General features: G+C 53.0%; 1 protein-coding gene across 7 annotated transcripts in view; it reads right to left on the reverse strand.

The window, feature by feature from the left end:
• Wnk2 (WNK lysine deficient protein kinase 2) overlaps positions 1-26,819 on the reverse strand; it is a 114,244-nt gene extending 87,425 nt beyond the window's left edge. For 4 of the 7 annotated variants that reach the window (XM_036188041.1, XM_036188040.1, XM_036188044.1 and 1 more), the window contains exons 1-2: positions 26,261-26,324; positions 25,049-25,731 (exon numbers count right to left, since the gene is read on the reverse strand). In XM_036188041.1, coding sequence (XP_036043934.1) covers positions 25,049-25,729 — 681 coding nt within the window. In that variant the 5' untranslated portion in view covers positions 25,730-25,731; positions 26,261-26,324. Of the gene's footprint in view, positions 1-25,048; positions 25,732-26,260 lie in introns of all 7 variants that reach the window. The other 3 variants (XM_036188045.1, XM_036188043.1, XM_036188039.1) reach the window with 1 other exon arrangement.
• Positions 26,820-27,543: the final 724 nt, after the last annotated feature.

Raw genomic sequence — 27,543 nt, forward strand, 5'->3', positions numbered from 1 at the left:
GGCAATGAACATTAGCAAGTAAAGATGAATGGACTAAAGGGTCAACTGCGACTCAATGGCCACACCACAGCTTCCATGACAAGAGTCTTCTTTTTTAGTTTAGTTTTTGTTTTTGTTTGGTTTTTGGTTTTGTTGGCAGGGAGGACCAACAAGGCAAGGGCAGAGGGGAGATTCGAGGAGTCAGGGAGAGACATGGGGTCAGAATGTATGACGTGAAATTAACAAAGGATCAATAAAGTAAAAAATAAATAAAAAAAAAATTGAAGTGGGGAAAGTCATAAATCTGGGAAAGGGATTGAGGATGGGAGAAGGAAGGCTTGACAGGAAGACGAGAGGGTGGAGAGAAAGGAACAAGAATGCATTACACGTGTGTACGTAACTACCAAAGAACAAATGTAATAAACATAACTTAAAAGCCAGGTGAGCGGCACACAGGGCACCTCCCTGACAGTGGGCAGGCAGAGATGGGGGGGGGGTGTCGTCTCCAAGGCTCTATAGCCACCAGCTGTATGGCAAGCTCTAGGCTAATGAGACCCTACTGTAGAAAAATAAGATAGCTGGGCAGTGGTGGCACACGCCTTTAATCCCAGCACTTAGGAGGCAGAGCCAGGTGGATCTCTGTGAGTTCGAGGCCAGCCTGGTCGGAGAGTGAGATCTTGGAAAGGCGCAAAGCTACACAGAGAAACCCTGTCTCAAAAAGCCAAAAAAAGAAGAGAAGGGAAGAAGGGAAGGAAAAGGGAAGGGGAAGAAGAAAAAGGGAAGGGAAGGGAAGGGAAAGGGAAGGGAAGGGAAGGGAAGGGAAGGGAAAAGGAAGGGAAGGGAAGGGAAAGGAAGGGATGAGTTCAGCAGGTAATAACAGTTGCTACTCGAGCCTGTGGAGGTGAGCTTGGCTCCCCAGTACCTGTGTAAAAAGCCATGTGTGGTCATGCACATGCCTGGATCTAGTGCTGTGTAGGCCAGAGACAGGAGGATCACTGGGGCTTACTGGCTGCCAGCCTATCTCTAAGCTGAGTGAGACCCCATCTGCAGGGAATAAAAAAGTGCAACAGCAGAACACCAGACATTCTCTCCTTGGTCCTCTGCATGCAGAGACACAGCACATGACGCACACGCCAGCACACATACCAAGATGGCTCCTGAGGAACCCAGGAATGAGACCTGAGGTTGACCTCTGGCTTCCACACGTATGCACACACATGTGCACACACTTGTATGTGCACACAAATGCACACATTTTTAAAAAATGACGGATTAAATTACCTAACACTATCCCCCAAGTCCTGGGAGGTGCCTAGAAAGTGTGAGTCTGTACTAAGCCTTAGGAGGTTCCGGAAATGCAGTGTGATCTCCACTGTACCTGGAGAACAAATGTAATGACAGAGGCACAATAAACTAAGGGCAAGCAAATTCAAAGCTTCCTGGAGCCCAGGCCCAAGAACTGCTTGTTTAATTAAAGGGCATCCAGGCCTGTGAGGCCAGAGTGGTTGTGAAGACTGCCGCTGTGAGCGTGTCCAAGCATGTGATGAAATAATGACCCCTAAACTGCACAGACACAATGAAGGAGATGAGTCGGCAGATGAAATCAGCGCTGCCTCTCACAGCCACTGTGCCAATTACCCTGCTGTACTGAACTACACGTCTTTAGCACTCACCTTCCCCAGGGCACACCCACAGCAGACACACGGACATCTCTGGAAAGCTAGTGCATGATCTCCTCCTTGAGATGCAGAGTAAACTGCACATGTGATGTAGAGCTGGGGGCTCTCCCAACCAATGCCCACTTCCTGGAAGGAGGTAGGTTCCTAAGTGATGACAAAAGACCTCCCACCTCCACCTCCAACTGGATCTGAGACTCTGCAAAGTGCTGCTCCTCCTTGGGACATTTCACATTCTGATATCCAGCAGCAAACTCTCCGTCTAAACATGCCGTGACTGCTTGTTGGAAAAATCCAGGTTTGGGGACTCTCTTCCTCACTCACTGTCCCTTCCCCTGTGCCTTATTTCTCTCTTACTTTAGTCAGTTACTTAAGGTCATGCATGATGGGACAGACATGCATGCCCTGGGCCCACTGAGTGACGTGGAAACAAGAATTCTGCCCTCAGGGCTTGGCCCTGTGTGCAAGCTGCTGCTGGCCCCACTTTGAGAAACAAGATTCAGACAGACTCAACAGCAGGCGTCAGGTCAGAGCCTAAGCTCCTGCAAACTCACCCCAGCTGCCTGCACAGACAGTCCAGAGCCCTGTGTGCACCACATTCTTGGGGGCCTGGAGGGGTGTTCCTGGCTGGAATGTCACAGCCAGGGGCCAGCAGCAGCAGCCTTACATGCAGGGCACACTGTCCACGCTGTCGGCACAGTGCAGTCTCTCTGGGGCCATCCTCAGCCATTAAGACCCATCAGACAGGAATATCACACCTAGCCTCATGAATGAATGCAGAGAACCTTTCCTTATCCTAGTTGTTGACCTCACTGACATCCATGAACCCAGGAAGAGTCCAAGATCATCCCATTTCCTTGTTCCTAGCAGGGTCTCGGGGTGCCTCTCACAACTGAGGCATGAGAATAAACATGAATCAGTGAATGAAGAAACAGTGAGTGAATGAGCCAGTGAAGACCGAGGCACGGTAGAAGAAAGAATGGATTATAAGTGAGATGGGGCCGGGCGGTGGCGCACGCCTTTAATCCCAGCACTCGGGAGGCAGAGCCAGGTGGATCTCTGAGTTCAAGGCCAGCCTGGGCTACAGATCGAGATCCAGGACAGGCACCAAAACTACACGGAGAAATCCTGTCTCAAAAAACCAAAATTAATTAATTAATTAATTGAATGAATGAATGAATGAGTAAATAAGTGAGATGGGTAGCTGAATGCCAAAGAAGTGGCTGAGTAAGCCGATGGAGAATGAGGGGATGGATAGCTGAAGAACAGATGAAACTGAGTAATGGCGGACAAAATGAGTGAATGAACAAATGCTCACTACATGAACAAGCAGGTGAGTGAGTGAATGAAGAATGGGTAGACAAATAAGTGAAGGTAGTGAGTGAATGAACAGTGGACGAATGAGTAACTGAGCAGTGAGTATGTAAGTGGGTGACAGAGAACAAGAAATTGAGTGGGCGGTGACTGAGAGAAGCTGTGGAGCCTAGCCCCCTCCCTAAGTACCCTCGGGCAGACAGAATGAGCACCTAGACCCCAGACCTGCAGGTGAAGGTTCTAGAACACTAGTCAGCTGTATAGTCTGGAGCCTCCACAGCTTCCTACCCGTCCTGCATTCAAGTTCCATTCTACTCACACATCACAACTCACACCTCATGGCATGTGTCATATACCAGGGCTTCTTAACCCCTTCCCACCTGAGAAATTGTTATGTGACTCCAGAAATGTAGGTATATAAAATATATCTAAGAATCTTTTACATTTACTGAAAATAAGTCATAAAAATTGTATTTTAAAACAATTCTTTGGAGGCCAGAGAGACAGTCCAGATGGTAAAGTATCTGCTGCACAGTCCAGAGGACTTGAGTTTGAAATCCCAGAACCCAAGCAAAAGCCAGGCATGGCAGTGAATCTCTGCAATCCCAGTGCTGGGGAGACAGTGACAGGCAAATCCCTGGGGTTCACTGGCCAGCCTACCCAAATCAGTGAGCTCCAGGTTCAGTGAGTGACCTTGTCTCAAAAAATAAAGTGGAGAGCCAGATGGTGGTGGTGCATGCCTTTAATTCCAGCACTCGGGAGGCAGAGCCAGGCGGATCTCTGTGAGTTCAAGGCCAGCCTGGTCTATAGAGTGAGATCCAGGACAGGTACCATAACTACACAGAGAAACCCTGTATTGAAAAAAATAAATAAGGTTGAGAATGACTGGGAGACTCCTGATGTGGACCTCTGGCCCATATACATGATTGCCTGCACCTACCCCCATGTGAACATGTATATATAACATACAGACCCAAAATTCTTTAGTTGGTATAATCTATATACCTAGTGTGTGTATACACTTATGTATGTATGTGTATATATATATATACATATATCATTTATTCAAAAAAGCAAACTTTCATACTAATGAGATGGGTGCTTGTTTATTTTTGCATACAGAATTAAATCTTGGCTGAAAATTCCATGCTACAGGGGACAGAACACCTTCAGCATCTTTCATAGCAGATATTTTGATTTTATAATTGTCAACACTGAGAATGCCAGTTCATATAACTACTCCAAGTGCAACATGGCAGAAATGTGTTTAAAGTCCTTTCAGAAAACTATTAGAAACTCTACCCCAGTCTGGAGCCAAAATTCATTGAACAGTTTTTAATGAAACTCATATCAGTGACACAAACAGCTTTTCCCCCCTTTTTGCTTTGTTTTTTTGCCCATGACAAGGTCTCCTGTAGCCTGCGCTACACTGTGTCCCTATGAGAACAGAAGACTTTGTACCACAGGAAGCCCTGCTGCTCATGCCCAGTTCCAAACCAAGGGATTCCAGGCAGGGTTGGTTCACCTTTCCCAGCATGAAAGCATGAACAGTGCAGAGCAGCTTGACCCATGGGCAAGGGCCGTCAGAAACGCCTGGGACTTGTGTGTTTGATCTTGAGGATTTTTTTTTTTTTTTTTTTTGTCACTTCATGTTCAAAAACTTTTAACTGTTGCCAAATTTTTCCCAACCTGGTCAGTCACATCTACAGGCGGCCACTACCCAGTTTGAGAAGCTCGATCAAATACCACATGTGACATGCTTCCACTCTGTGTCACATCACAACACATTTCATGTCACCCAGCATACAACAGCACGTGTCTGGCTGCAGCCCTGGGTTACAGACCACACATCAGGTTATGTCACCACCTCCTCAACCACAGTCAGCTTCCCCTTATGGTAAAATCAAGTCTTCAGTAAGATTTGGTAAAAACAAGAGCTGGAGAGGTAAGGTCACTTGTTGCTGGGTCTGAAGACCAGAATTCAATCCCCTAGCTCTACAATCAACCCCTGTAAATTGTCCTCTGGCCTCTACATGCATGCTGTGGCATGTGCATACACACTCACAAAATAAATAAGCAAAAGTGTAAATGTCATTTTAAAGACTTGGTACAATAGGCACTCACTCCACTCCGCCTTCCCGAGGGGTCCAGGGGCAGATCACACTGCCCAGGCTAGCTGCAGACCGTGTGGTTGGACACCCCCCACCCCCACTTCCATCACAATGCAAGTCATCCCTTGACCTAAGCACAACCTATTGGTAGGAACAAACCAAGACCAAAAGGTCCAACCCCAGGCTGTTCTCAACTGAGGTCCCCAAGGCTTGGAGCTAACTACAGAGTCTGCTTCTAGGAAAAGAAGCCCAAGGGTGGCCCTGAGGCCACCATGACCCACCACACTGCCCAGGCAGAGTATAGTAGGGCTCAGTCAGGTTCTGTCCACATTCCAAGTGGGCAATGGGCATGAGAACCAGCACGTCCTGACCCGGGCTCAGGTTTACCCTCCACTGCGGGCAAACACAAGTGTGGTAACAAATGCATGTCCTACAGCTGCTCAGCCCCATCCCACCTGGGACAGACCTGGCCTTGTGGCCAGTCTCCCCAGATCAGACGTCTCCACATACATGTCAGATCTCTAGAGCTGATCCCTGAAGACCACAGGAAAGAAAAAGCTCTTTCCAAGGGATACATTGTGCAGTCAGGCTGCTGCAGCCCAGGGTAGGTGAAGCTGGGAAAGCTCCAGAAGCAGGCTGTCATCCCAGCAGCAGACTCCTCCAGAACACAACTTCTGAAGACTCAGTGAGTGGGGAGCAGCTCACCAAACAAGTGTGAACAAGAACACAGAGCACACACCATGGGCAGAGGAACCAGCTCAGTGGCCAGACATGTGGGCAGAAGTCCTTGCTTTTGACCATGAGGACAATGTATTTCCTCTAGTGTTTTCAAAAGCATTTCTCAGAAAATTATAAAGTATCGGGTAATGTTAACACAAAAAATGCCACTTGCAGGAGAAAACTTCCCATCCTAGCATGGGGGGAGGGGGGAGACACTTGGGCAAAGACATAAGATATCTCCAAAGCATACACTCAACTGGGACTGTCAGCTCCAGGGTCACGGAGCCGGGGGGGGGGGGGGGGGGGGGGGGGGGCTTCAGGCACCATGCTGTTCTGTGTCTTGCCTGGGAATTTTCTCTGTCGTGTTATTTACAATAGCAGAATGAACCAGACACCCAGAGGGCCCAGCAGAGAACTGAAAGAGGGTCATGGGACCCTCAGGATCTCCTGGATGAAGAGGCAGACAGCAAGTGCGAAGGTGCAATGCAAGCTTCACACATAAAAGCGAAGTCACAGCTGAGCTTCCCTGAACGCATGGGGCTTCTCTCCCACGTCTCACCAATCCTCCACCATCTGCAGAGTTTGGTGAAATCTAAGACAGCTCCTGGTGAGCGGGGGAGCAAGCGTCCTCCAGTGCCTCAGGAGTGTGAGGACCCGGGCCATGACCCAGGCAGCAGGACTGTTTACAGTGAGACTATTTTCATTTCCACGGCAAGGTTACCATGGAGTTTAATTCCTCAAGTGCTCCCTTTGGCATCTGCTCTATAAATGGCTTCGGGTTTGTACCAATATACTCACTGGAGAGAGAATTGCCATTTCTGTGAAGCGTGACTGCCTCTCCCAAAGTTTCCGCCACCTGTCAGGCTACTCCTGGAGGAGCTGAAAAGGAGGGGCTGGCCTCATCTGCTGTGAGCATAGAATGAGCACCTGCTTCATACTGAATGGGTTGTGAAAGGCAAGGGACAAGCCCCTTGAGGGTGCTGTGCTTGGAATCCCCTCTCTACAGAGGAATTGCAGGCAAAGACAGGCTAAACTCATCACTCTGCATCCAGAGGATGTTATCTGAGCTAAGGGTCTTAGGACCAGATAAAGGTCTACAGGCCCTGGTTGCCAACCAGGGGTGAATGTGAGCTCTACTAGATACTTGTATTTTCTGATCTGTTTGAGGCAGCCCTCAGTAACTTGTTGCCCAGGCCCTCAATTAGCTCCTCATTTGCCTAGTCTTCCTGCTTTGGACAATCCACATATGGACAGCCTCTCAGGTCTAGTGAGGGTCTGGAAAAGGTTGAGTTGGCACTGTGAACATCTCTGTGGCCTTCATTCCAGCAGAATAAGAGATCGAGAGGCCTAGGAGGTACCTGATCTTTCCTAAGTCTGACACAGCCATAGCACAGCTCACTGCTGCCCCTGACCCTACCCCAGGATGCACAGTTCTCTCCTCCCAGGCTTTTACAACAGCCAGCTGCTGACACATCCATCTCCCAGGGAGATGAGGGGCAAAGGGAGGTCTCTTTGTGTCTCTCCAGGAGGTAGAGCCCTTTGTACACCTTCCATCCAGGGGTTCACCACGGGGCATAGTAGCATAGTGGACTATGATTGGAGCCAGCTTCTCGGGGTGGACAGGCATGCATCCACTTAGGACCTTATAGAACATGTCACCTATTCCCCATCAGCCACAAGGCTATCATCCTCACGATGCACCAGAAGCCAGAGCTGGGCAGTCACTAGCACCTTGGATGAGGAGAGGAACCAAGGTTGCTCACCTTGACCTGAGTCCCCCCCAGGCCAGGGCACATGGAGATGGTAGAGTCTCCAGGTCCACTGGCCAACATACACTCAGTCACTTGCTGGTGGCTCAAAGGTACCATATGACAACCCTTCTCTTCTTGGGCCATCTGTCAAAACTTCCGCCAATATTAGGATCTCAAAGGAGCAGCCCTGCAGAAATGACTTCCTGGTTGGGGACAAACAGGAACACCACACAGAGCATGCCTACAGGAGCCCTGCAAAAGAGCAGGAGGCATCAGAGCAGCTCTGAGACCTGCCTTCCCTGCAGGATGCCGTTCTTCATAGCATCTGTGTCCTCATCTGTGAAATGGGCCATGGCCCAAGACTGTGGTTACTCCAGGGATTAGACCCCACCCTGGTGCCTCTCTTCACCAATCTGTGCCCATTTCTAGTGTCACACAGTCTCCTGACATATCTGGGGCCCAAGACCTGCTCTCCAAAATATACACATATCCATCTTGGAGGCCAGGTCTTCACAGGTGCCACAAAAAAGGACTCTAAGACCAGATGCCCCAAAACCAAGATGCCTCCAGCGCTGCCCCAGCTCCGTGCCACTCAGAGTAAAAGTCAACACCAAAGATAAAATAAAATCCCTCAGCAGTGCCAAAAATACCTCCCCACGGGATGAGACTCAGCGGGCGCCAGCTTCCACAGCAGCAACTGTTGCTATGGAGACCAGGCTCCAGACAGGCCGAAGGGAGGGCCAGAGGGACAGAGAGGAGGCTAGGGAGGGACAGAGAAGGGCTGGTCAGAGCAGTTAGGGAATAGAAGGGGAGGGGAGCCAGCAGGCCTGACAGGGTGGGAGAGGCCTGGACTCCACAGCTGAAGGGGTCAGAGAGGAAGTCAACGGAGTGCTATGTGGAAAGGGAGCTGAAGGGTAGAGGAGGCTGGCCCTCAGGCAGTCTCCCCAAGTGACAAGGGTTCTAGGTAGATCCTGAGTGTCAGCCTTGGTCCATCACAGTCATCCTCTCTTCTTACACAGGGCTTTGTCCCCCTCATCTTCATCACAGCTGCGCCACCCCCAGCCCTGGCAAGGCCAATGGGTGCAGTGGTCAGCCTGCACAACACGCTGAGAGCCCCTGGCCCTGGAGAGGGTAGTCCTCACCGTGCCCTCTCAACCACGGTTCATATCTATCCCCTAAACACTGGTATAAACGATCTGCTAACGAAGCCATGGGCTAATGAATTGGCTCCATATTAAATCCGATGGCCAAGTAGCAGGAGAAAGGATCTGGGGCTGGAGGGACCAGCACAATGCTCATCTGTCAGCACACTTCAGGCTGTAGACTAGCAGGTCAGGCTTCTCTCAGAGAGCCCTGCTCCCTTATCCACCAAGCCTGGCTTAACCTGTCCTGCTGACCTGCTCTGATGTGACCTCAGCCCGAGGCAGGATCACACCTCTGCAGCCCTGGGAGAGCTGCGAGGAAGGTGGGCTAAGCCAGCCAGCTCCTCAGCCCTACAGCCCTGCTACACTGGCCAGACAGATGTATGGCACACATGCCATGCCCTCCTGGTGGCACTCTCTGGGCCCTGACATGCTGCCACTCGCAGCCCATGTCACAGAGCACATGCTGTCACCCATCATCATCTTCTCTGCTACACTCAGGCCTCAGGCTCAGAGAAGGTACCTGCCTTCCGGGAGGTTACCTTGCTCTTGCAGCTTCCCCGTGCCAAGCCTCTGGTGTTTCCCACATACTTGATGGGCAAACAGGACTTGTGCACATTTATGTAGAGCCCTGAATCCTCAGGGAGCTAGGTTAGCAAAGGACACTCTAGGCTTTCACTCCGAGTCAGATGGAAGCCCTGTACCCAACCTACGCACCAGGGATCCTGCTGCCCATGCCCAGGCTGGGAAGACTCATGCCTCAGCCCTCACTCTAGCACTGTGCACCAGGACATGGCCCTGACAGCTGCCATTTGAACACCGACTTGGACACCTGGCAAATGCCATCAGAAACAGTCCCTGGAGACAAGGGCATAGTCCCCATCGGAACCCCACAAGGGCAGACCCGCCAAGAACTGTCCCTACCATAAGCCCCAACACTACTCAGCCTGCAGAACAGCAGCACTCCCTCCAACTGTGAGCGTCGGCCAAGAATAGCTTGCAAGCACCTTGATGTTCCCCAAACCCCAGGAAGTCTTCCTGCCCGCTGCAGTGACCATTCACAATCACAGCTTTGACCCTTGTGATTCAGCCTCCACCAGGAAGCCTGCCCAAGCCCCACCCCCAGATGAGAGAAAATACGCAGAGGCTTTTGTCTAAAGGCTGTCAGCCGTGCAAATGTTCACCCTCCCTTCACACAGCCCCAGGGCCCCCAAGTAGTTCCTGCTCCTCCCAAACACAGTGTCCCCTGGGCCCATGGGACAGGTGGCCCCTCCCTAAAGCCTCCTCATTACCACGAAAGCACCCCAAGGCAGGGCTGTTCCCAAGGAAGCTAAGCAGAGGATGTATACATACATGTGTGCACATGTGCCCGAGCAGGGTTGTCTACACACACAGCCGCACAGGAGGACAGGGCAGGCCACAGAGCAAGGCGCCAAGGCCCCTGTATATCGCCAAGGGCCTGTGCTATGCTCAGGTCACCACTTCTTTTCCTAAGCCTGGCCTGGTGGCCAAGGTCAGATAGAGTCAGAAGGATGAGACCCCGAGCCAGCCCCAGCCCCTCACCACCCAGTCAACACTCCAGGTGGGAAGCTGGCAGCCACCACCGTTGACCCTGACTCTTCTCTGGCCTGGGGTGAACAGACACAAAGGACCTGCCTGAAACCCATCGGCAAGCCATCAGGGAAGCAGCCAGTGGGGCTGGAACGCTCCAATGTCACCAGCTCCCTCTCCTGCAGGGAACAGAGCAGGTCTTTGTCTTCTATCACTGCGGTCATCAAATATTTACAGAGGCTGACAGGCCATTTCAGACAGGCCAGAAGTGAACCTCAGGGGCTCTTCCTAGGGCAAGGGGAGACAGAGCTGGGGGAGAAGGGGAGCGGTAAACACAGAGATGCAGGCAGCCACTGGGAGGAGAAGGGGGAGACTCCAGCAGGTGCTGTCTCTGGGCCTCCGCCAACATCTCACCTGGGGCTTAGGTCCCAGTTATCAGGAGAAGGTACCCAGGGCTATCAGCCAGCTGGGCAGGTATTCTGGCCCTGCTCCTGTGAGTTCTGCCACAGAACGGAAGTGACAAGGGCATGAGCCACCTGCAGAGGGCACTCAGAGGAGCACCTCCCCCAAAGGTCCCTGCAGCCAGCGCTTGCTCCCAATCTGTTACAGATGCCCTTTCTCTTCTAGGGAGGACCACCCTATGGACACTTTTTTTTTGGGGGGGGAGGGGAGGAAGAAGAGAGGGTCTTGTGTATCCCAAGTTGGCCTCATACTCATTATGTAGCCATGAATGACCTTGAACTTCTGTCCACCTCTTAGGTGCTAGGATTACAGGTATACACACCACACCTGGTTTATTCCATGCTAGGAAATGAGCCCAGGACTTCTCACATGCTAGCCAAACACTCTGTCATCTGAATTATAGCCCCAGCACCTACCATTCACTTTCACCTTGAACTTCTAAAGATGAACTTTCACTTCCAGGTGGGATAGGTTATGGGCCGCCACCACACCTGTCTCCCCAACTCCACAAAGATGGGCAAATGGTATAGAAACCGCAGGACAAACGTTAAACGCTTGATGGTGTCACAGTGAATACTACCGCCAATACCCACCCCACTACCTTAACCTGTCCACATGAGACTACCTATAAAATGCAGTATCACCTCCACTCCTGGGCGGAGGCCCCCACACAGCACCTACCACACTCACTGGGCCAGTACAGCAGACCACCAAGCAGAAAGAGGACCCTCTTCCCACCTCCAAGCACTGTGTTAGTGGCCCCTGGCTTTCTGGAGACAAAGGTGCCCACAGGGCACAGCAGGCAGCAGTTCTCAGCACACTTTCTTAGCCCAACAGCCTCTCAGTAGCTGCAGCAACCTCACTCAGCAATGAACTGTCACCTCTGGCACTTGGCAAGCCCCTGACATTGTGCCAAAGGCTTGGGGATCACAGGGCTTCTGAACCCTACCCCAAGAGTGAGGAGGACAGTGACATATGGCCCTGCCCCTCTCCACCCCCTGCACAGCCTTGTGTTTTCCACACTTCTTCCAAAAAGACCAAACTCTCTCCTCTGCTGAAACTAACTACTGAAGAGAAGAAACACCCAGGCCTGTCTGAAGCGATGTTGGCAACTCCTGGTGACTGGCCCAGCAAGATGGCCTCCTAATGTAAAGATGGAATGTCACCCCAAAATACCCTGACTGCTAGAAGCACAAAAAACATGCCGCCAAAAGGGGGTGATGGGGTCCAAGGGTTAGGCTCAGACAGGAGAACAGGAGATGCATTGAGACCCTGAAGGCCTGAGATCAGCTGGCAGACACCCCACCCCAAACTCTAGACATCAGCCAGATGGAGGCATAGCCAGGTGGAGAGCATTCGCCAGGACATGAGGAAATCCTCCTAGAGTCTCAGACTCAGACAAAGACAGTAGCTCCAGACCCAGCCTGGAAGAGTACAGACGTTTGGGCCAAATGGGAGGGCAGAGGTAGAGGCTAAGCAGAGTCTCTGGCCAACCCTGGCCCCCTGCAAAGTGACAACAGGAAGGGCTGGCCCAGGCACAATTTACAATGTAGTGGACCCGTGCTCACATTGCTCACCCAACCTCACGTGGGAGGTGGGGCTAGGGTGGGTGGAGATGGCCCTGGGTAGTTGGTGAGAACTCTGTATATCAGCAAAGATGCAGTAAGCATAAGCCTGAAAGACTTCCCAGGAGGATGACATCAGACAAATGGTCACCTCAGAGCAAGGGAGGAGGTTGTAGGCTCCATACCATATCCCCTCCCTCCCTAGAGAGTCCCACTTGGTTGTCGCTCCGTTAGGGTGTCATCCCAACGAAGCAGGTCCAGGGAAGACAGAAGAGGAACAGCTCAGATATACCCTGCCCTGATTCAGGCGGGCCAGGCATCCTGTGAAGTCACAGGGGTTCTTCCAGTAGTCAGTGGACGGGGATAGGTGGATCTCTTATCCAGGCCTCCCAACTAGGACTCAGAGTGACGGGGCCACGGAGTCCCTAGCAGCTCCAAGTCAACTTAGAATAGAATGGCCCCCGGAACAGCAGCAGCCTACTGCCCGGTATCTTCAGGCTTCATCACAGTCCTGGGCTCAAGGCAGGTGCCTGAAGTAAACCTGAGCAACCATCCTGATATCCCCTGCTTCCTCCTCAGAAGGGAAAATGGAAGCCCTCCCTGATGGGAGCTGCTCAGTCTCCAGAGTACAGGGCGTCCAGGGGTGTCAGTCTATTTCTGGGCTAGAAGTACTCACGTCTCCGCAGGGACAGCAGCTTGGCCAGCCCTGTGACCTGCACGTGCAGCACCCCGTGGCAGCTGCTCCAGAGACGTACAATCCAGTCCCCCGGGCAGAAACACCAGACAGAACCAGCAGAGTCTCTCTGCAGACCACTGTCCAGAGTCTTGGAAGACAGCACTGAATGGCTGCTGCTAATAAAGGGCAGAGGGCTGTTCTATACCAGTGGTTCTCAATCTGTGAGTAGCAACCCTTTAGGGGGTCAAACACCTTTTCACAGGGGCCACGTATCAGAAATCATGCATTTACATTACAGTTCATAACAGTGACAAAATTACAGTTATCAAGTAGCAACAAAATAATTTAATGATTAGGGTCACCACACCACGAGAAACTGTATTGAAGGGTCACAGCATTAGGAAGGTTGAGAACCCCTGCTCTAGATTAAAATAGATGCAACAAGGAAACAACACTGCACCAGTTTCTTCACTGATAAGGTTCCAGGTGCAAATAGGGAACCCAGAGAGAACAATCATGGGAATCACAAAGCCACACACCAGACACATCCAACAGATCCACCCACCCGGGGCCCTGGGCATGACCCTGCAGAGGCTCTGTGGGGACCTGTCCCTGTTCCTGTCAGGAGATGCTTGTTGAAGTACTCAGGGAGGAACCCAAAGTGGGTCAGATAAAACGCTCACAAATGCAGCAATGGAGACTGAGCACTCAGCTCCTAACTCCACCCTGCCAGCAGTTAGGGATTTTCAAAAATTAAAAGTTTGAGGGAAATGGAACCTGGACTGCTGGGTGGAGGAAAAAGCTGTAATGGGTCCCAGGTTGGGGTGAAGAGCAAGGTGTGGGACATTCGGGAGAGAGCAGCAGCCTTAGGGCTTGCAGATACCCACCGAGAAGGACAGACAGGCAAGCTAGCAGGTGGGCTGCTCTGTTTGCGGCCTACCCAGGCAGATGAGGACTCCTTTGCACACAGCACCAACACCCCCCTAGAGAGAGAAATTACTTCACAGCCTGCCGCCCCATCCTGAGCATCCAGGGTACTCAGCCTCAGGTTAGAGATCAAAAGCAGTTATGCAAAGCAAGCCTTTCCCAGACACTCCTGTAGCAGTGAAGGCTACAGATCCTTTTGCAGCCAGAAAGCTCAAAGAAAGTGCCTATAAATTTTTTTTTTTGGTTTTTTGAGACAGGGTTTCTCTGTGTAGCTTTGTGCCTTTCCTGGAACTCACTTGGTAGCCCAGGCTGGCCTCAAACTCACAGAGATCCACTGGGCTCTGCCTCCCGAGTATGCCACCAAAAAAAAAGAAGTCTTGGTAATATTTTCTTTTAAAATTTAAACACAAGTCAGGTGTAGTGGCATGTGTGGTGGTGCACACCTTAACCCCCAGCACTCTGGAAGCAGAGGCAGGTGGAGCTCTGTAAGTTCAAGGCCAGCCTGGTCTACAAATCGAGTTCCAGGACAGCCAGGGCTGTTATGCAGAAAAACCCTGTCTTGAAAAACAAAAACTAAACAAACAAAATGAATAGGGTCAAATTTCAATGTGGATGAACAGAGCTAAAGAGAAAAAAAAGTCTTATTCCCTTCCAACACTGGTGAGCTGCCCCGGACTCCTAATGTGACTGTCTCTAAATTTCAGATTCTGGGCATGACCTCAGATTGGCACGGCTCACCACAGGTGGCTCACAGTTGAAAGTCTTCCCAACCCATTCACAAGCATACACACTGAGAGCCAGGCATGAAGGGACAGTGGAAGGAGGTGGTCCTTCCAGGACATCTGGCCTGAGACACCCAGGGGTTACAGGGCCAAGACCAGCTTTCCACATCTAGCTTCACATGCTGTTAAGAGCACCACTGGCTTGTGCAGGGCAACCCACCCCCCTTGCAGAGATGCAGGGGAATATCACCTCCAACACCAGCCCCCCTCCACCAGTGAGTGCACACCTCCCCACCCTGGCCACAAGACACCCTACAGAAAGAGAAAGGAAAGCTTTCTCGGTAAAGGTAAGGTAAGCCACACTCCCACACAGCCCAGCACTTCACAGCACAGCACAGCAGGCATCTCAAAGGCTCTGAGAAGTTCTGCAGTAGAGATGCCTGGCCAGCCCAACACTTCCCAGGGCTCTCTCTGCAGCCACACTTTGAACACACACAAGACATTCAAGCAACAAAGAGTGCTTTGCCAAATGACCATTCACAGGATCCTTCCTCCAGGTGAGCCTTTCTCATCTCTGAAAAGAGTTTTCATAACTGATGGGCTCATGGGTGAGTCTCAGCACCCAAGGAAGGTCCCATCAAACCCAAGCCTTTCCTTCCTGACTATGGTATGTCCAGGTCCTGTAGGGCTGGGGCCTGGGCCAAGGGCTCCCTGCTAAAGAAAGCCCTGGAGCTACCCTGAGCAAAGCTTGCAGGACTGCGGGCCCTGGGCCTCTCATACCTTCTCTCACCCTCCAGTAGGGACTGTGCTCCTGGCTATAACATGATGTCCAGAGCCTCTAGGACACAGCTGGCCCTCAAATATGGGGCTGAGGGCCACAGCTGCTTGAGAAAGCCCCTGACCCAGGGCTGCCCTGCTGGTCCAAGGGGCCCGATCCTGTCCTTCCCTACCTCCCCAGAGAAGAGCTGAGATCCCCTCTCTAGAAACATCTCCTCAGGACTAGAACAGTATCCCTGAGCCAGGTGGAACCATGGAACACCAGAAGCCCTTGACAGCAACAAATCAATAGGTACTTAATAGGTGTCACACCCTGCAGGGCACTGGAAGGTAAAACACACAATCAAGGCAGCTGTGTTGGCTGGATAGTAGATGGCTTTTTATTTCTGGGACCTTTTTTTTTTGGTGGAATGAGGCTCCTCTCTCTTCATAAGCCCTGTTTTGTGGAGAAGTTCTGGGTTCTAGAAGGATGAAGATCCCGGTGCTGGAAAATTTCACAGGTGTGGCAGGTACACTTACCACAAGCAACAAGCCAAAATAGACATGTCATTATTCCCTGAAGACAATGGTCAAGGCCGCCAGTTCCCCTGGGACTGGACACCCTAGACGCTCCGCCAAGCGAAAGCCACCCACAGCCATCACTGTCACACAGAACGGCCTGAGTTCTGGCTGTCCTTCCCCACCCCTGCTTTATATTTTTATTTTACCTCCATCCTCCATGACTTTGCCCTTTAAGTTTATATCTTTAATTATATTTATTTCTTTACTAGGCGGGGGCACACAGGAAGAGTTCAGAGGTCAGAACTTTGAGGGGTCAGTTTTCCCCCTACATTTGGATGCCTTCACCTGCTGAGCGTGCTGCCAGCCTTGGTTTCACCTTTTAGAGCATGCGTGTGGTTGATTGATTTAGCACAGCCACACCTACACCGGTAGGTGTAGTGTATTCCTCAGAGGTCAGTTTCTTCGTTACTCATGTGCATTCAAGATTCTTCCCTGTCTTTCACGGCTTGACGGCTCTGTTCTGTTTAGTGCAGAGTTATACTCCATTTTCTGGACGTACCATAAAATCCACTCGTCTACTGGAGGGTATTTAGGGGGCTTCTGTGTTTTAACCAACATTCACGAGCAGGTTTTTAACATGGGAGTGTGAGGTCAATGCTTCCAGATAGTCAACACTAAGAGGAAGATTGCTGACCACCTCTTTCCATTACCAGTTGTGCCGAGGGAGCCCTCCAGCTGCTCCATGTCCTCATTAGCATGTGGTGGTGTCAGCTGTTCCGGCTTTGGCCACTCTAATAGGGGTTCGGTGTGTTCTCACTGGGGCTTAAGTTTATATCTATCTCCCTGGCCACACATAATGCTAAGCATAATTTCATGCTTACTGGCTACATGAACATCCTCTCAGGCAAAGAGTCTACTTAGGCCTTTAGCCTACTTTTTCTTAGTTTTATTAATTCTTTAAATTTATTTATTTTGGGATTTTTGTTTTTAGGGGTTTTTTTTTTTTTTTTTTGAGCTGAGGATCGAATCCAGGGCCTTGCACTTGCTAGGCGAGCGCTCTACCACTGAGCTAAATCCCCAACCCTATTTTTGGGGTTTTTTTGTTTGGTTGTTTGTTTTTGTTTTTTGGAGACAGGGTTTCTCTGTGTAGTTTTGGTGCCTGTCCTGGATCTCACTCTGTAGACCAGGCTGGCCTCAAACTCACAGAGACCCGCCTGGCTCTGCCTCCCAAGTGCTGGGATTAAAGGCATGCCCACCACCGCCTGGCCTATTTTTTGGTTCTTTGAGATAGAGTTTCTCTGTGTAGTCCTGGCTGTCCTGGAACTGGCTCTGTAGACCAGGCTGGCCTTGAACTCACAGAGACCAAATATACATGGGAACTGTGGAAAGAATAAAAGAGAAGTGGTGCCTTTCCACCTGAGTGCACCACTAACGTCAGGGACCCAGTTATTACTTTTTTAAATCTGGTTATTTTCTTACTGCTGAGTTCTGAAGCCATCTTTGTGTGTTTTAGATTCCTTTATCAGAGACATTGGTCTAGATTGTCTTCTTCCAGTCTGTGGCTGCTCTCTTCATCCTCTTGACTGTGTCTTTCACAGACAGGATTTTAATTTTAATGAAGCTCAGCTTATCAATTATTTGGCATGGGGCTGTGCCTTAGGTGCTGCATCTAAAAGGTCATTGTCAAAACCAAGGTCGCCTGGGTTTCTGCCTAGCTTCTGAGCATTGTAGACTTAGATGTGATCCTTTTTAGGTTATTCTTCAGAAGGGCATGTGTTCTGGGTCCTGTGTGGTCTGCTGTCAGCCTGAAAGGTGTGTATTCTTTACCTTTTGTTTGTTTATTTGCGTCTTTCTGCAGAGTTGAGAGGCATCCTCTCACGGACTGTGCCGAGCCACAGTCTGGGTCTGAAGGTCCACCTGCCCCAGCACCATGTGTTGAAAAGCCTCTCACTCCTCCACTAAAAGAGCTCTTTCATCAGTATGCCTTTCTTGGTGGGGGTCTTCTGGGCGCTCTCCTCTATGCTTTTAACCTGTCCACCCTTCTCCCAATACCATACTATCTTGATCACTTCTTTTTATTCCTTTCCACAGTTCTAATGTATATTTCACTATGGGATATTTGCACACTGGGTAAAGGTGTATTGCTGTGATTGGTGTAATAAAAAGCTGAACGGTCAATAGCTATGCAGGAGGTATAGGCAGGACTTCCAGGCAGAGAGAGAAATGGGGAAGAATCATCTAAGCACATGAATTATACAAGCGAGACACCAATGAGACATGCGAGTCGGACACACAGAATGAAAGAAAGGTAAAAAGCCACATCGTAAAACATAGATTAATAGAAGCAGGTTAATTTAAGTTAGAAGAGCTAATGGGACGAGCCTAAGCTAAGGCCGGGCTCTCATTATTAATAATAAGTCTCTGTGTCATTATTTGGGAACTAGCTGGTGGGACAGAGAATGACTTGCTGCGTATATTAATGAATGCTAGCTTGGTAGTAATCCAATAGTCTGGGAACCAGGAACAAAACTGGACTTCAAAACACTGGGAAGCAGGAGCTTGCAACCATCCTCTACTCATCCCACCCTGCCTCTTAGGCAGAAGCCTTCAGCCCTGGGGATCAGTGGCCATATCCAGGTCCTGACTTGCCTTGTCAAACTCCAGCTGCTATGCTTCACGCCCTGGCCCTTATCTGCAAGTTGGATAAGGCTGGTACAGCCCAGCGCCCCAGGCTCTGCTGCTCCCCTACCCCAAGGTGGGAACTGGGGCTCAGCCCTGCCAGGATCAACTCTCTCTCCACAACTGCAAACTACTGTTTACTATGCAGGCCGGAAGAGTGCCACTGCAGGTCCATCCATATGCTCTATGGGATGCAATTCTGAGAGTTGGCTAGCATCATCCCCCTACCCCAAGGTAGAAACACTAAGGCTCTCAGTAGCAGGTACCCACCAGACGGCAGGATCCCCCCATACACAACGCAGTATCTACGTGTACAGGGCCAGAATCTTTGGCGACATATCTTACCTGGCTATACATTTCCAAAGACCCCTTTGTACCACTGCTCAGTGCTGCCCTTGCTGTGAGGCCCTAGAATCCACCTCAGCCCTGCAAAATAGACACAAGGGTTTCACCAAGCTGCTGGCCCAGCACAGACCACAAAGGAGACCAGACACACAGCTGAAACCTCCACTGGACCAGGTCAAGTTCTCCTCCATTACTGCAGTAACCTGGGCTCTGGGCACTCACATTGGACACATTGCAGCCTCGGCCCAAAGCCAGGTCCCAGCCACAAGTCCTGAGAGACACCCACAGGGCACAGAAGAACCACAAGTAAGACTGAGCTTTCTGGAAGGTGAGCAATCAGCTCTGAACAGGCCAAGCAGCCCAACACTGCTCAGACTGTGAACTTGTCTTGGATAGCTGGCTGGCAAGACAGAAGATACGAGAATGACAACAGAGGTCACAGTATACTTCCTTATTGTGATTTAGCACATGAAGAGAGGAAACACCTTTCCCCACCTGACCTGGGGGAGGGGGGCGGCACCTGGCAAGGCTGGGGCTCTAGGAACCTCCCCTCTAGCCTGGCCTCCACTAGAGCTCAGACCTCCGACCTCATGCTCCATGGATGCACCCACACCTGAAGTTCCCAAAGGCAGGTTCTGCCAGCAAAACTCTGTCCTGTGTCCTGCGGGCCCAAGTCCCTGCCATGCTCTTCTCCACCTTCAGATTGTGCACGCTCTAACACAATCAAGTACACCAGAGTTGACCCTCCTTCCCGCCCTCCTCTCCCAGCTGGCTCCCTGCCATGTACTCTTGCCCTCTCCTCTGCCCAGAACACCACAGACAAAAGTCCTGACCACACCTCCAGGCTGCCCTTGAGGCCCATCTGACTGCCTCACCATTGATATGAGGACTCCTCCACGCTGTTCCGGCTCCAACCTCACGGTCTTTCCACAGGTGTCCAGCCCAAATTCACCTCTCTCCCACAAGTCTTCTAAGTACACACCACAGCATTCTCAGATCTACAGACATTTCTGTGTCTCCTGGGCTCATAACCTGATCCATTCACTGGAGTGCTCCCAGGCCTCGAACCAGAGGCTAGGCTGAACAAAAGCCCATCTGACCAATGAGCATGGTAGCTTGCACTGCTGACCAGGGCCATCCAGATCCTTTAGAACAGTGGCTCTCAACCTTCCTAATGCTGCAACCCTTTAATACAGTTAAAGGTTCATGTTATGGTGAGCCCCAGCCATAAAATTATTTCACTGCTATTTCATTAACTGCAATTTTGCTACTGTTATGAATCGTAACGTAAATAAATGATATGTGGGTTCACAACCCACAGGTTGAGAACCACTGTCCTTAATCCTCACCTTCCCTTTTTCTGAGATTATCTTCTGGGTAGCAACTCATCCACAGAGTCTGCCCTACCTGGCACCCTAGAAACATGGAGCTTCAAAGCCTGCCCAGTCCTCACACGGCCGAGTACTCTAAGATGTCTCTTGACCCTGAAGCCACCAGCCTGATCCTCACCACCGGCACACCCCCACCCAGGCTCTGCGGCTGTCTCCAGTTCAGGGCCCAGGCAATCTCACCGACCTTGAACTCTTCCAGCCCTCAGAGCCCCCTCCCCAAGTCCCCATCTGGCCTGTCTGCTACCCCAGTAACTACCTTTAAGTAGTTAACTACCTGGGCCTCAGTCTTATGCTCGGGACATCCTGCCCATGTTTAACATGAGGAAAATCCTGGGTGTGAGTGCTCATGCAGAGAGAACATGGAGAGAGATGTGGCTATCTTCACAGAAAGTTCCAGGCCAACGCCATGGGAAGTGGATCTAGCTGCCTCACAGGCATCCATCCTACAGAGCTGCAGAAACGCCAGCTCAAGGACAGCAGGTCACACAAACTGCATGCGTCATTTTACCCTCATGTGTGAGACGGGTCCTCAGTGGGGACTGGGAAGAGAAAGGGCCGTCATGCCTGAGTCACATGGAGATCTGGGCCTAAATCAGACTCAGTGGGGCACCTCCAAAGTCCTGGGCCTCTGAGAACACCCCTCAGGCTTATGTTCATCTGTAGAAGCACCTGCCTCTACGGGTGCCTGGCCTCCCCACACTCCAGCAATGATAGCCGCAGCCTGGACTGCTATTCACCATAGCTGACCACATGGCTCACCACACACACACACACACACACACACACACACACCTCATGACACCACTCAGGAGTGAGGATGGGGGAAGGGGCCCAAGTGCGGGTGCCCACATTTCTACACCTGATGGGAAAGCCATACCCACAGGCCATTCAGGCAGCCGGAGCCAACCTTTCCCACCAAGCAAACCAAGACTGTGGTCAGCGTGCATGAAGGAGTATGAGCTCAGCGCTAACACAGACAGTTGTCAATTATAGCTCTTTGAACGAAATTAGGCACTCAGGGGATTAAAAAACAAAAAGAGAGGAAGAAGGCCAGGTGACCGCCAGCCAAATCAGGCCACGCTGTCTCAGAGTGTCCTCTCCCGACAAGCACCATTGCCTGCTGGGACAGTGGCTCACTGCCTCCTGTCCCCACACCACAGGGCCAGGGATGAGAGCAGGTAAGGTAGCAGCCAGGCTTTCTGCACAAGGTTATACCACAGCATGACTCTGGGGGCTCTCCCAGCCCTGGGCCTGGGACTTCCACCTCACCTAGATGCCATGAAGGCAGAGAGGGCCCTTTGAAAAGTCTCAGGGGCACTTGAGTTGTCTTCCAAGGCACAAGTCACACAAGGCACAAGACCCCTTGGGTGACACCTGCTCCCAGCACTGGCAAGGCGCTGTACATCTGGCTAGAGCATGAGGTGGGAACACACAACATGGCAGCAGGACCCAATTAGTGACTGGAAGACCCTGGGGCTGTCTCCTCCGTGCTTAGCAAGCAAGGCTCAGGCAGGGCTGAGACACGAAGCCTCCGCCCCCACACTTCCTCCTTAGGCCTCATACCATTCTGCTAGGGGCAAGCTGGGCTTGCGGAGGATCAAGGACTGAGCACCTCCACCTCTTGGACGGACCCATCCCTGGCTGAGGGCCCTGCCTTGGAGACAGTTCCCTCCCCATAACAGCAGCGTGCAGCAGAACTTCGGTAGCAGACCGAGGCACAGAGCAGGGGACACCGAGTCCCCTGAAAGCAGGGAGAAAGGATGAGGACGGAGGATTCTGGGCATGCTTTGGCTTCCTCCATTGCCACTTTTCAGGACTCTGCTCGCAGAAGTAACAGTGCACTCAAAGGACAGATGACAGGACGAAGTCTTTTTAAATGCCCCTCCTCACCCCCAGTTCAAACAAAACAAAACAACCCGAGCTCCAGCTGGGCATGGCTACGGTTGAGAAGGTGGGCCATCTTCCCACCCTTGATGTGGAACCAGCAATACTTCTCTCCCTGTCAAACCCTTTCGACACAAGTCACTAAAGGGAACCCAGTGTCCTCTAAGCTGCTCACAGGCCTATGACTGTGTGTGTTGATTCTGCCCCTTGGCAGAGAACCCTGGAAAGAGACTTCAAGCAGTTTACCACTGTGGAGGCCACACCAGGCCCACTACTGAGGGTGAAGAAAGGAAGCAGCCGCTCAACAGGCACCTGAGTAAACAGACCAAAGCTCTGGGTGTCCAGAGAGGGCAGAGGAGGCTAACCTCCCCCAGAGGAAAACCAAGTCCTGACGGACCCTCCCTTCACCATGCCACCCAGAATCCAGGAACCCTCCCCGACAGTTTGAAACACTGGAGACTGCAGAGGTTCAAGGAAACCCAGTCATGGTGGATAAACAAGGCTCCCTCTTGGGTCCAAAGCCAGGAAATCTATAGCCCACACCCTGCTGGGGCCCTCTACATACAATGAATGGGGATCACACCCCTACCCAGGACAAGGACTCTGGTTCCCCTCTCCTAGCCTGTGCCCTGATCTGGGTATGTATAGAATCCCTGCTGCCCCACTATCTCCTCAGCTCAGGACACCACATAGGGGCCTCTGGGTGGGCTTCTCCCAGGGCCCAGTCAGGCTTCTGCCATCCTTCCAGATCCTGTGACATCCAGCCACCTCCTAGTTGGTATCAAGCAGTCACTCAATGATCCCATCATCAATATGACTTATGATGAGGAGGCTCTAACCCAGAGGGCTCAAAGCTGGTCCAGGCCCCTGTCACGTGAACCTTCCCAGGGTGGGCCAAATAGAGGAAGATAACCCCATATAATGTATTGCAGCCTGAGCCAAACATGAACAGCACCTTTTAATGAAGGAGGTGTGAGGACAGTTTCTCTACCTACTGGGGGGTTCCAGTCTCCCCAAGCAAGAAACAGCACTAAAGTCCAGAAGCTACCCCATTTTACCTAGAGCCAAGTATCCAAAGACCCCTGGCCATGGGCCAGGTCCCACCCTCTGCTGCCCCCGCCCACAAAGTCAGACTGACTTGTCTTGCCTTAAAGGGAAGGGGAATTAACAAGAGTGCCAGGCCTCTGCAGTGCCTCAGCCAGATAGACAGGCTTGAACTACGGAAGTCTATCTCACATCCAGCCTGCTGTAGCACCCCTGCTCTGTCCTCTACCCTCAGTGACATTCCATAGTAGCAGTACCAGCAGGTGCTCAGAGAGCCACACTGGTCATCTGGCAAGAGCAGGAAAGTGGGGAGCCAAGAATCGTGCCGTTCTCCAGAATGGAGAAATCATCTCCCCTTCCTGGATCCTCTCTCCTCTGTGCCTCTTCAGGTAGCAGGGGCACTGGGCATACTCCAGGATCCTGGGCCAGAACCCTTGCTCCTTGCCATCCACACCCATTCTGCACCATCAAGGCTGCCTCTCTGCAAGGTCTAGGACATGCCAGGCAAAAGACAGGGGTAATTCTAATAGGAACCACGAGGGAGAAAGAAACTCAACCCCTGTTGAAAGTTCCAAAAGACACCACTGACCCTCTCCTGCGAAGCCACATTTTCATGACAGAACCAAAGGGCAGTGAGGAGACAAGACCTTTGAAGCTCTTTGTCTCAGGGCTGATGACAGGTCTACACCTCAGAAATGAGCCCAGCTGGTACACACATGCAGAGCACCCTGGAGGTACTGAGAACACAGCATCTGAATCCCATTTCTGGGCCAAAAGTGCAGGCATCCCGCAGTAGATGGTAGCCCTGGCACCCAGTTCACCCAGGCTGGCCCAGGATGCATCAGCTCTGGAAGGCCAGCTAACTTTACAGGCCAGCGGGGTAGGCTTACACCTCCAGCCAGCACTCTCCCAGTTGGCCCCTGCCTGACAGCTGCCCCTCCCTCCCAGCAAGGGAGGGCCTGTAAACACCCCTGTGACAGGAGCTGCCCCCTCTTCCAAGGCTGGCCCCAGGACGGCTAGGGTTGCGGTTTATATAATCTTCAGGGCCAGGGCTGACACAGCTAACGTGAGGGCAAGGTTATGAAAAATGCATGCTGAGCTTCTGCTTCCAAAATAAAAGGAAAAAAAGCAGAAACAGAGACAGAGATGGGAGGGAGAAAGGGGGGTGGGGGAGAGGGGAGAGGAGGAGGGAGAGAGAGAAAAGACAGGCATTTTTCATGGTTTTCACTCACACACCTAATTTGTGAACAAACCGGGCTCTTAGAACACAAGGAGGCTGCCGACAGGGCTTCTAGGCCTTGGCCAGCAGAGCCCCCAGGGCCCACCGAAGCACCAGTCCTGAGTCAGAGGAAGTCCTTGCAGGCATCTGCAGCAGCGATCACACCTACATCTCACAGGGCACAGGAAGATGCTAATTTGAGGACGGCTGGGAGCTTCCAAGCCTCCTAGCAAAGGGCCCAGACACAGCCTTCTCTCACACTCCCTTCCTTCAGTCTCTGCCGAGTCAATAAAAGTGGGTTCTGAGGACCGACAAGGAGCAGGGGCCCACAGACACTGCCCACCCTGGGGCCTTTGTCACCGTGGGCACAACTGGGCACAGCACATACCCAGCCTTGACCTCCAAGATGACAAGCCTCAACCTGTGCACAGATCCAGAAACAGTACCAACAGGGTATCCATACACACGGCATACGTCCTGCGGGACACCCACACAGAGGGTGACACATCCCAGCCACCACCATCCCCAAGGCTGCCTAAAGCCCTGCCCAAGAGCAAGGACACACCCAAGGACGCATTTGCTGACAGCCCACCTGTGGGCACCGACCCTCACCTGCAGTTCACACCATGCCACCTCCACCCAGGTCTCCGTGTCCAGCCCCTTGTAGACCGTCTTGAAGGAGCCTCGGCCCAGCTCGATGTCGAACTTGAGAAAGCGACCGTCCAGGGAGGTGGCCACGGCCTTGAGGTCGTCCTCATCGTCCTCCTCCACCTCAGGCTCATCCTTGCGTGCGCGCCCGGGCTCGGGCTTCGCCTCGGTGGCTCCAGCGTCCTCCGGGGTTGGGGCTGGCGCCTCCTCCTGCCGCGGGCCGCCGTCGGGGGCCGGCTCGGCTGCAGCTGAGGCGGTGGTGGGATCTGGGCTGGGCTCCTGCGTGCCAGCTCGCTCCGGACCGGGGTCCGAGGGGGCACCCGGAGAGCCGGGAGGCGCTGAGGGTGCGACAGGCGCGGGCGCGGCGGGGCGGCCCCGGGCGCGCTCCGCGATCAGGCGGCGCGTCTTGCAGAGTAGAAGCACCCGGCGCTGCAGGGGCTGTGGGGGCTGCGCGCTCGGCGTCTCGGCCGCCTCCAGGCCCGGCGGCTCCTCCTGGTCCGACTCCACCACGCTGCGCCGCAGGAAGCGCTGGGGCCCCAGCCGCGCCGCCCTCGCCCGCGGCTCCGCCATGCCGGCCGACCCCGTGCCGCGCCCGGCCTCCATCAGCGCGCCGGGGGCGTCTCGGCGGCCGCCATCGCCGTCCATCTCTGCGGGCCAAGGACACACGGGCCCCGCGTGAGCGCCAGCCCCGCCGCACCTGCCTGGGCCCCGGGATGAGACAGCGCCGCCCCTGGGCTTGCGCCCTGCCCAGCCCCGCCGCAGAAGTGGCCTGCCGGGCGGTCCCCCGTGGGCTCCTAGGAGAGGGGCTGCAGACGGGACCCCGAGGCGAAGATGCCAAAGGGATGCCCTGCTCTTCTCAGCCTCGAGCCGCGAACATGGCCTGTTTCGAGCTATCCCGGGGACTCCAAGAGGAACGACCTGCTAGGTGTCCCTGAGGGCCCACCGGAGCTACAGAAGGGCTCCCGAGGCTGGAGAAAGGGGTCAAGGCCGGCCTGGGAGCGACCCTGCTGGGCTGTCCCGCGGGCCGCTGCGGAGGGGACAGAGAGACCCGGGGCGGGGAGAAGCACCGGGTAAGAGCCGACTCCACAAAGGACGCGGGCCCGGGGCGCGCGGGGAGGGGGCTGCGGCGGCGCAGCGCGCACACAAAGGCGGCGGGCGGGAGGGCTTGATACTCACAGGGCGAGCGGGCGCTGTCCATGCCCGCAGCCCGGAGATCCGGGCGAGCGAGGCGGGCGAGGCCGCGCTCCGGGGCCGGAGTCCGCTCTCGAGGCGGCGTTGCGCTGGGGCGGGGTCCTCGCTAGGGCGGGGGTCGCCAGGCCGTTCTGCTCCTGCGTGCTGCTCCCTCGGGCCGGGCCGCTGCGGGGCCGCGCTCCCGCGTGCTCCTGCCGGCTCCGCGCGCCTCCGCTCCCGCACCGGCTCAGACCAAGAGCGCGGGGAGGGCGGGGCTTCCCTTCGTCCCACCCTCCCCAAGACCAGCGCACGGGGCGGAGCCTGACACTCCCACCTGGCTGCGACTGTGCGCCGCCACCTGCGGGATGCTCCCCATGGCCTCCACCTGCGGCTCCCGCCCCCAGGCAGGCGCCTGGCCTTGGAGATCTTTGGAAATGGTCCGCAGGACTGTGGGCCTTGAGAGGCCCTGTTCTCGCCGAAGGTGTCAGGCCACAGGCACCGTGACTTAGAGCTCCGAACCCTGGAACAGAACCAGGACTGAACAGCCAGGCTCCAGAGTACCCTACTCTCAGGTGCCAAGCCTCTGCTAAGTACCATCACAAAACTGGAGTGTGTTCCTGGCCTTTCTGTACTGCCAGAATGTGGGAGAACCTCAAGTATCACCCACAGAGGTTGGTGCCAGTAAGCACTGTGTCCATTTTTTCGATTAAGCAAACCCAGATCCCAAAGACAGAAAGTCCTCTGCCCTGACCAGTGTGGTGACCCAAGCCTATAATCCATCCCAACACCAGGAAAAGGAGGCAGGAGGATACTTGATCCTGGAGTTGCACCACCTTGAGCAACAAAGGACCTGTCTCAAAGATAGACTATAGATAGGTAAGTAAACAGACAGACAGACAGACAGATAGATAGATAAACAGATATATTTTTAAAAAATAGAAAGGACTTCACTCTCCTAAATCCAGAGACCGTCCTGAGATGCCTCAGATGGAGACGTGAAGAGGTTTCCAGAAACCCCTTGACTTACCTCGCTGGTTGCCACCTCTCCCGAGGAGTGTGCTGCTTCTTTCTCAACCTCCTGAGCTAACTCAATTCCCACAGACAAGCCTCTCTCCTGGGCACTTCTAAACATGACTGTAGGGGCACTGTCCTCAGAAATAACCTGATTTCTGAGCCCATGCCAGCCGCCTGCTTGAGCCCACAGCTCACCTGCGCCCACTCTCCGTGATGCACAGTCATTGAGCCCACTTCACCTGAGGAAGCCAGTACAAAGGAAGACACCAGAATGT

Source organism: Onychomys torridus, chromosome 5 (assembly GCF_903995425.1).
Source record: "Onychomys torridus chromosome 5, mOncTor1.1, whole genome shotgun sequence".
Lineage (NCBI taxonomy): Eukaryota > Metazoa > Chordata > Mammalia > Rodentia > Cricetidae > Onychomys > Onychomys torridus.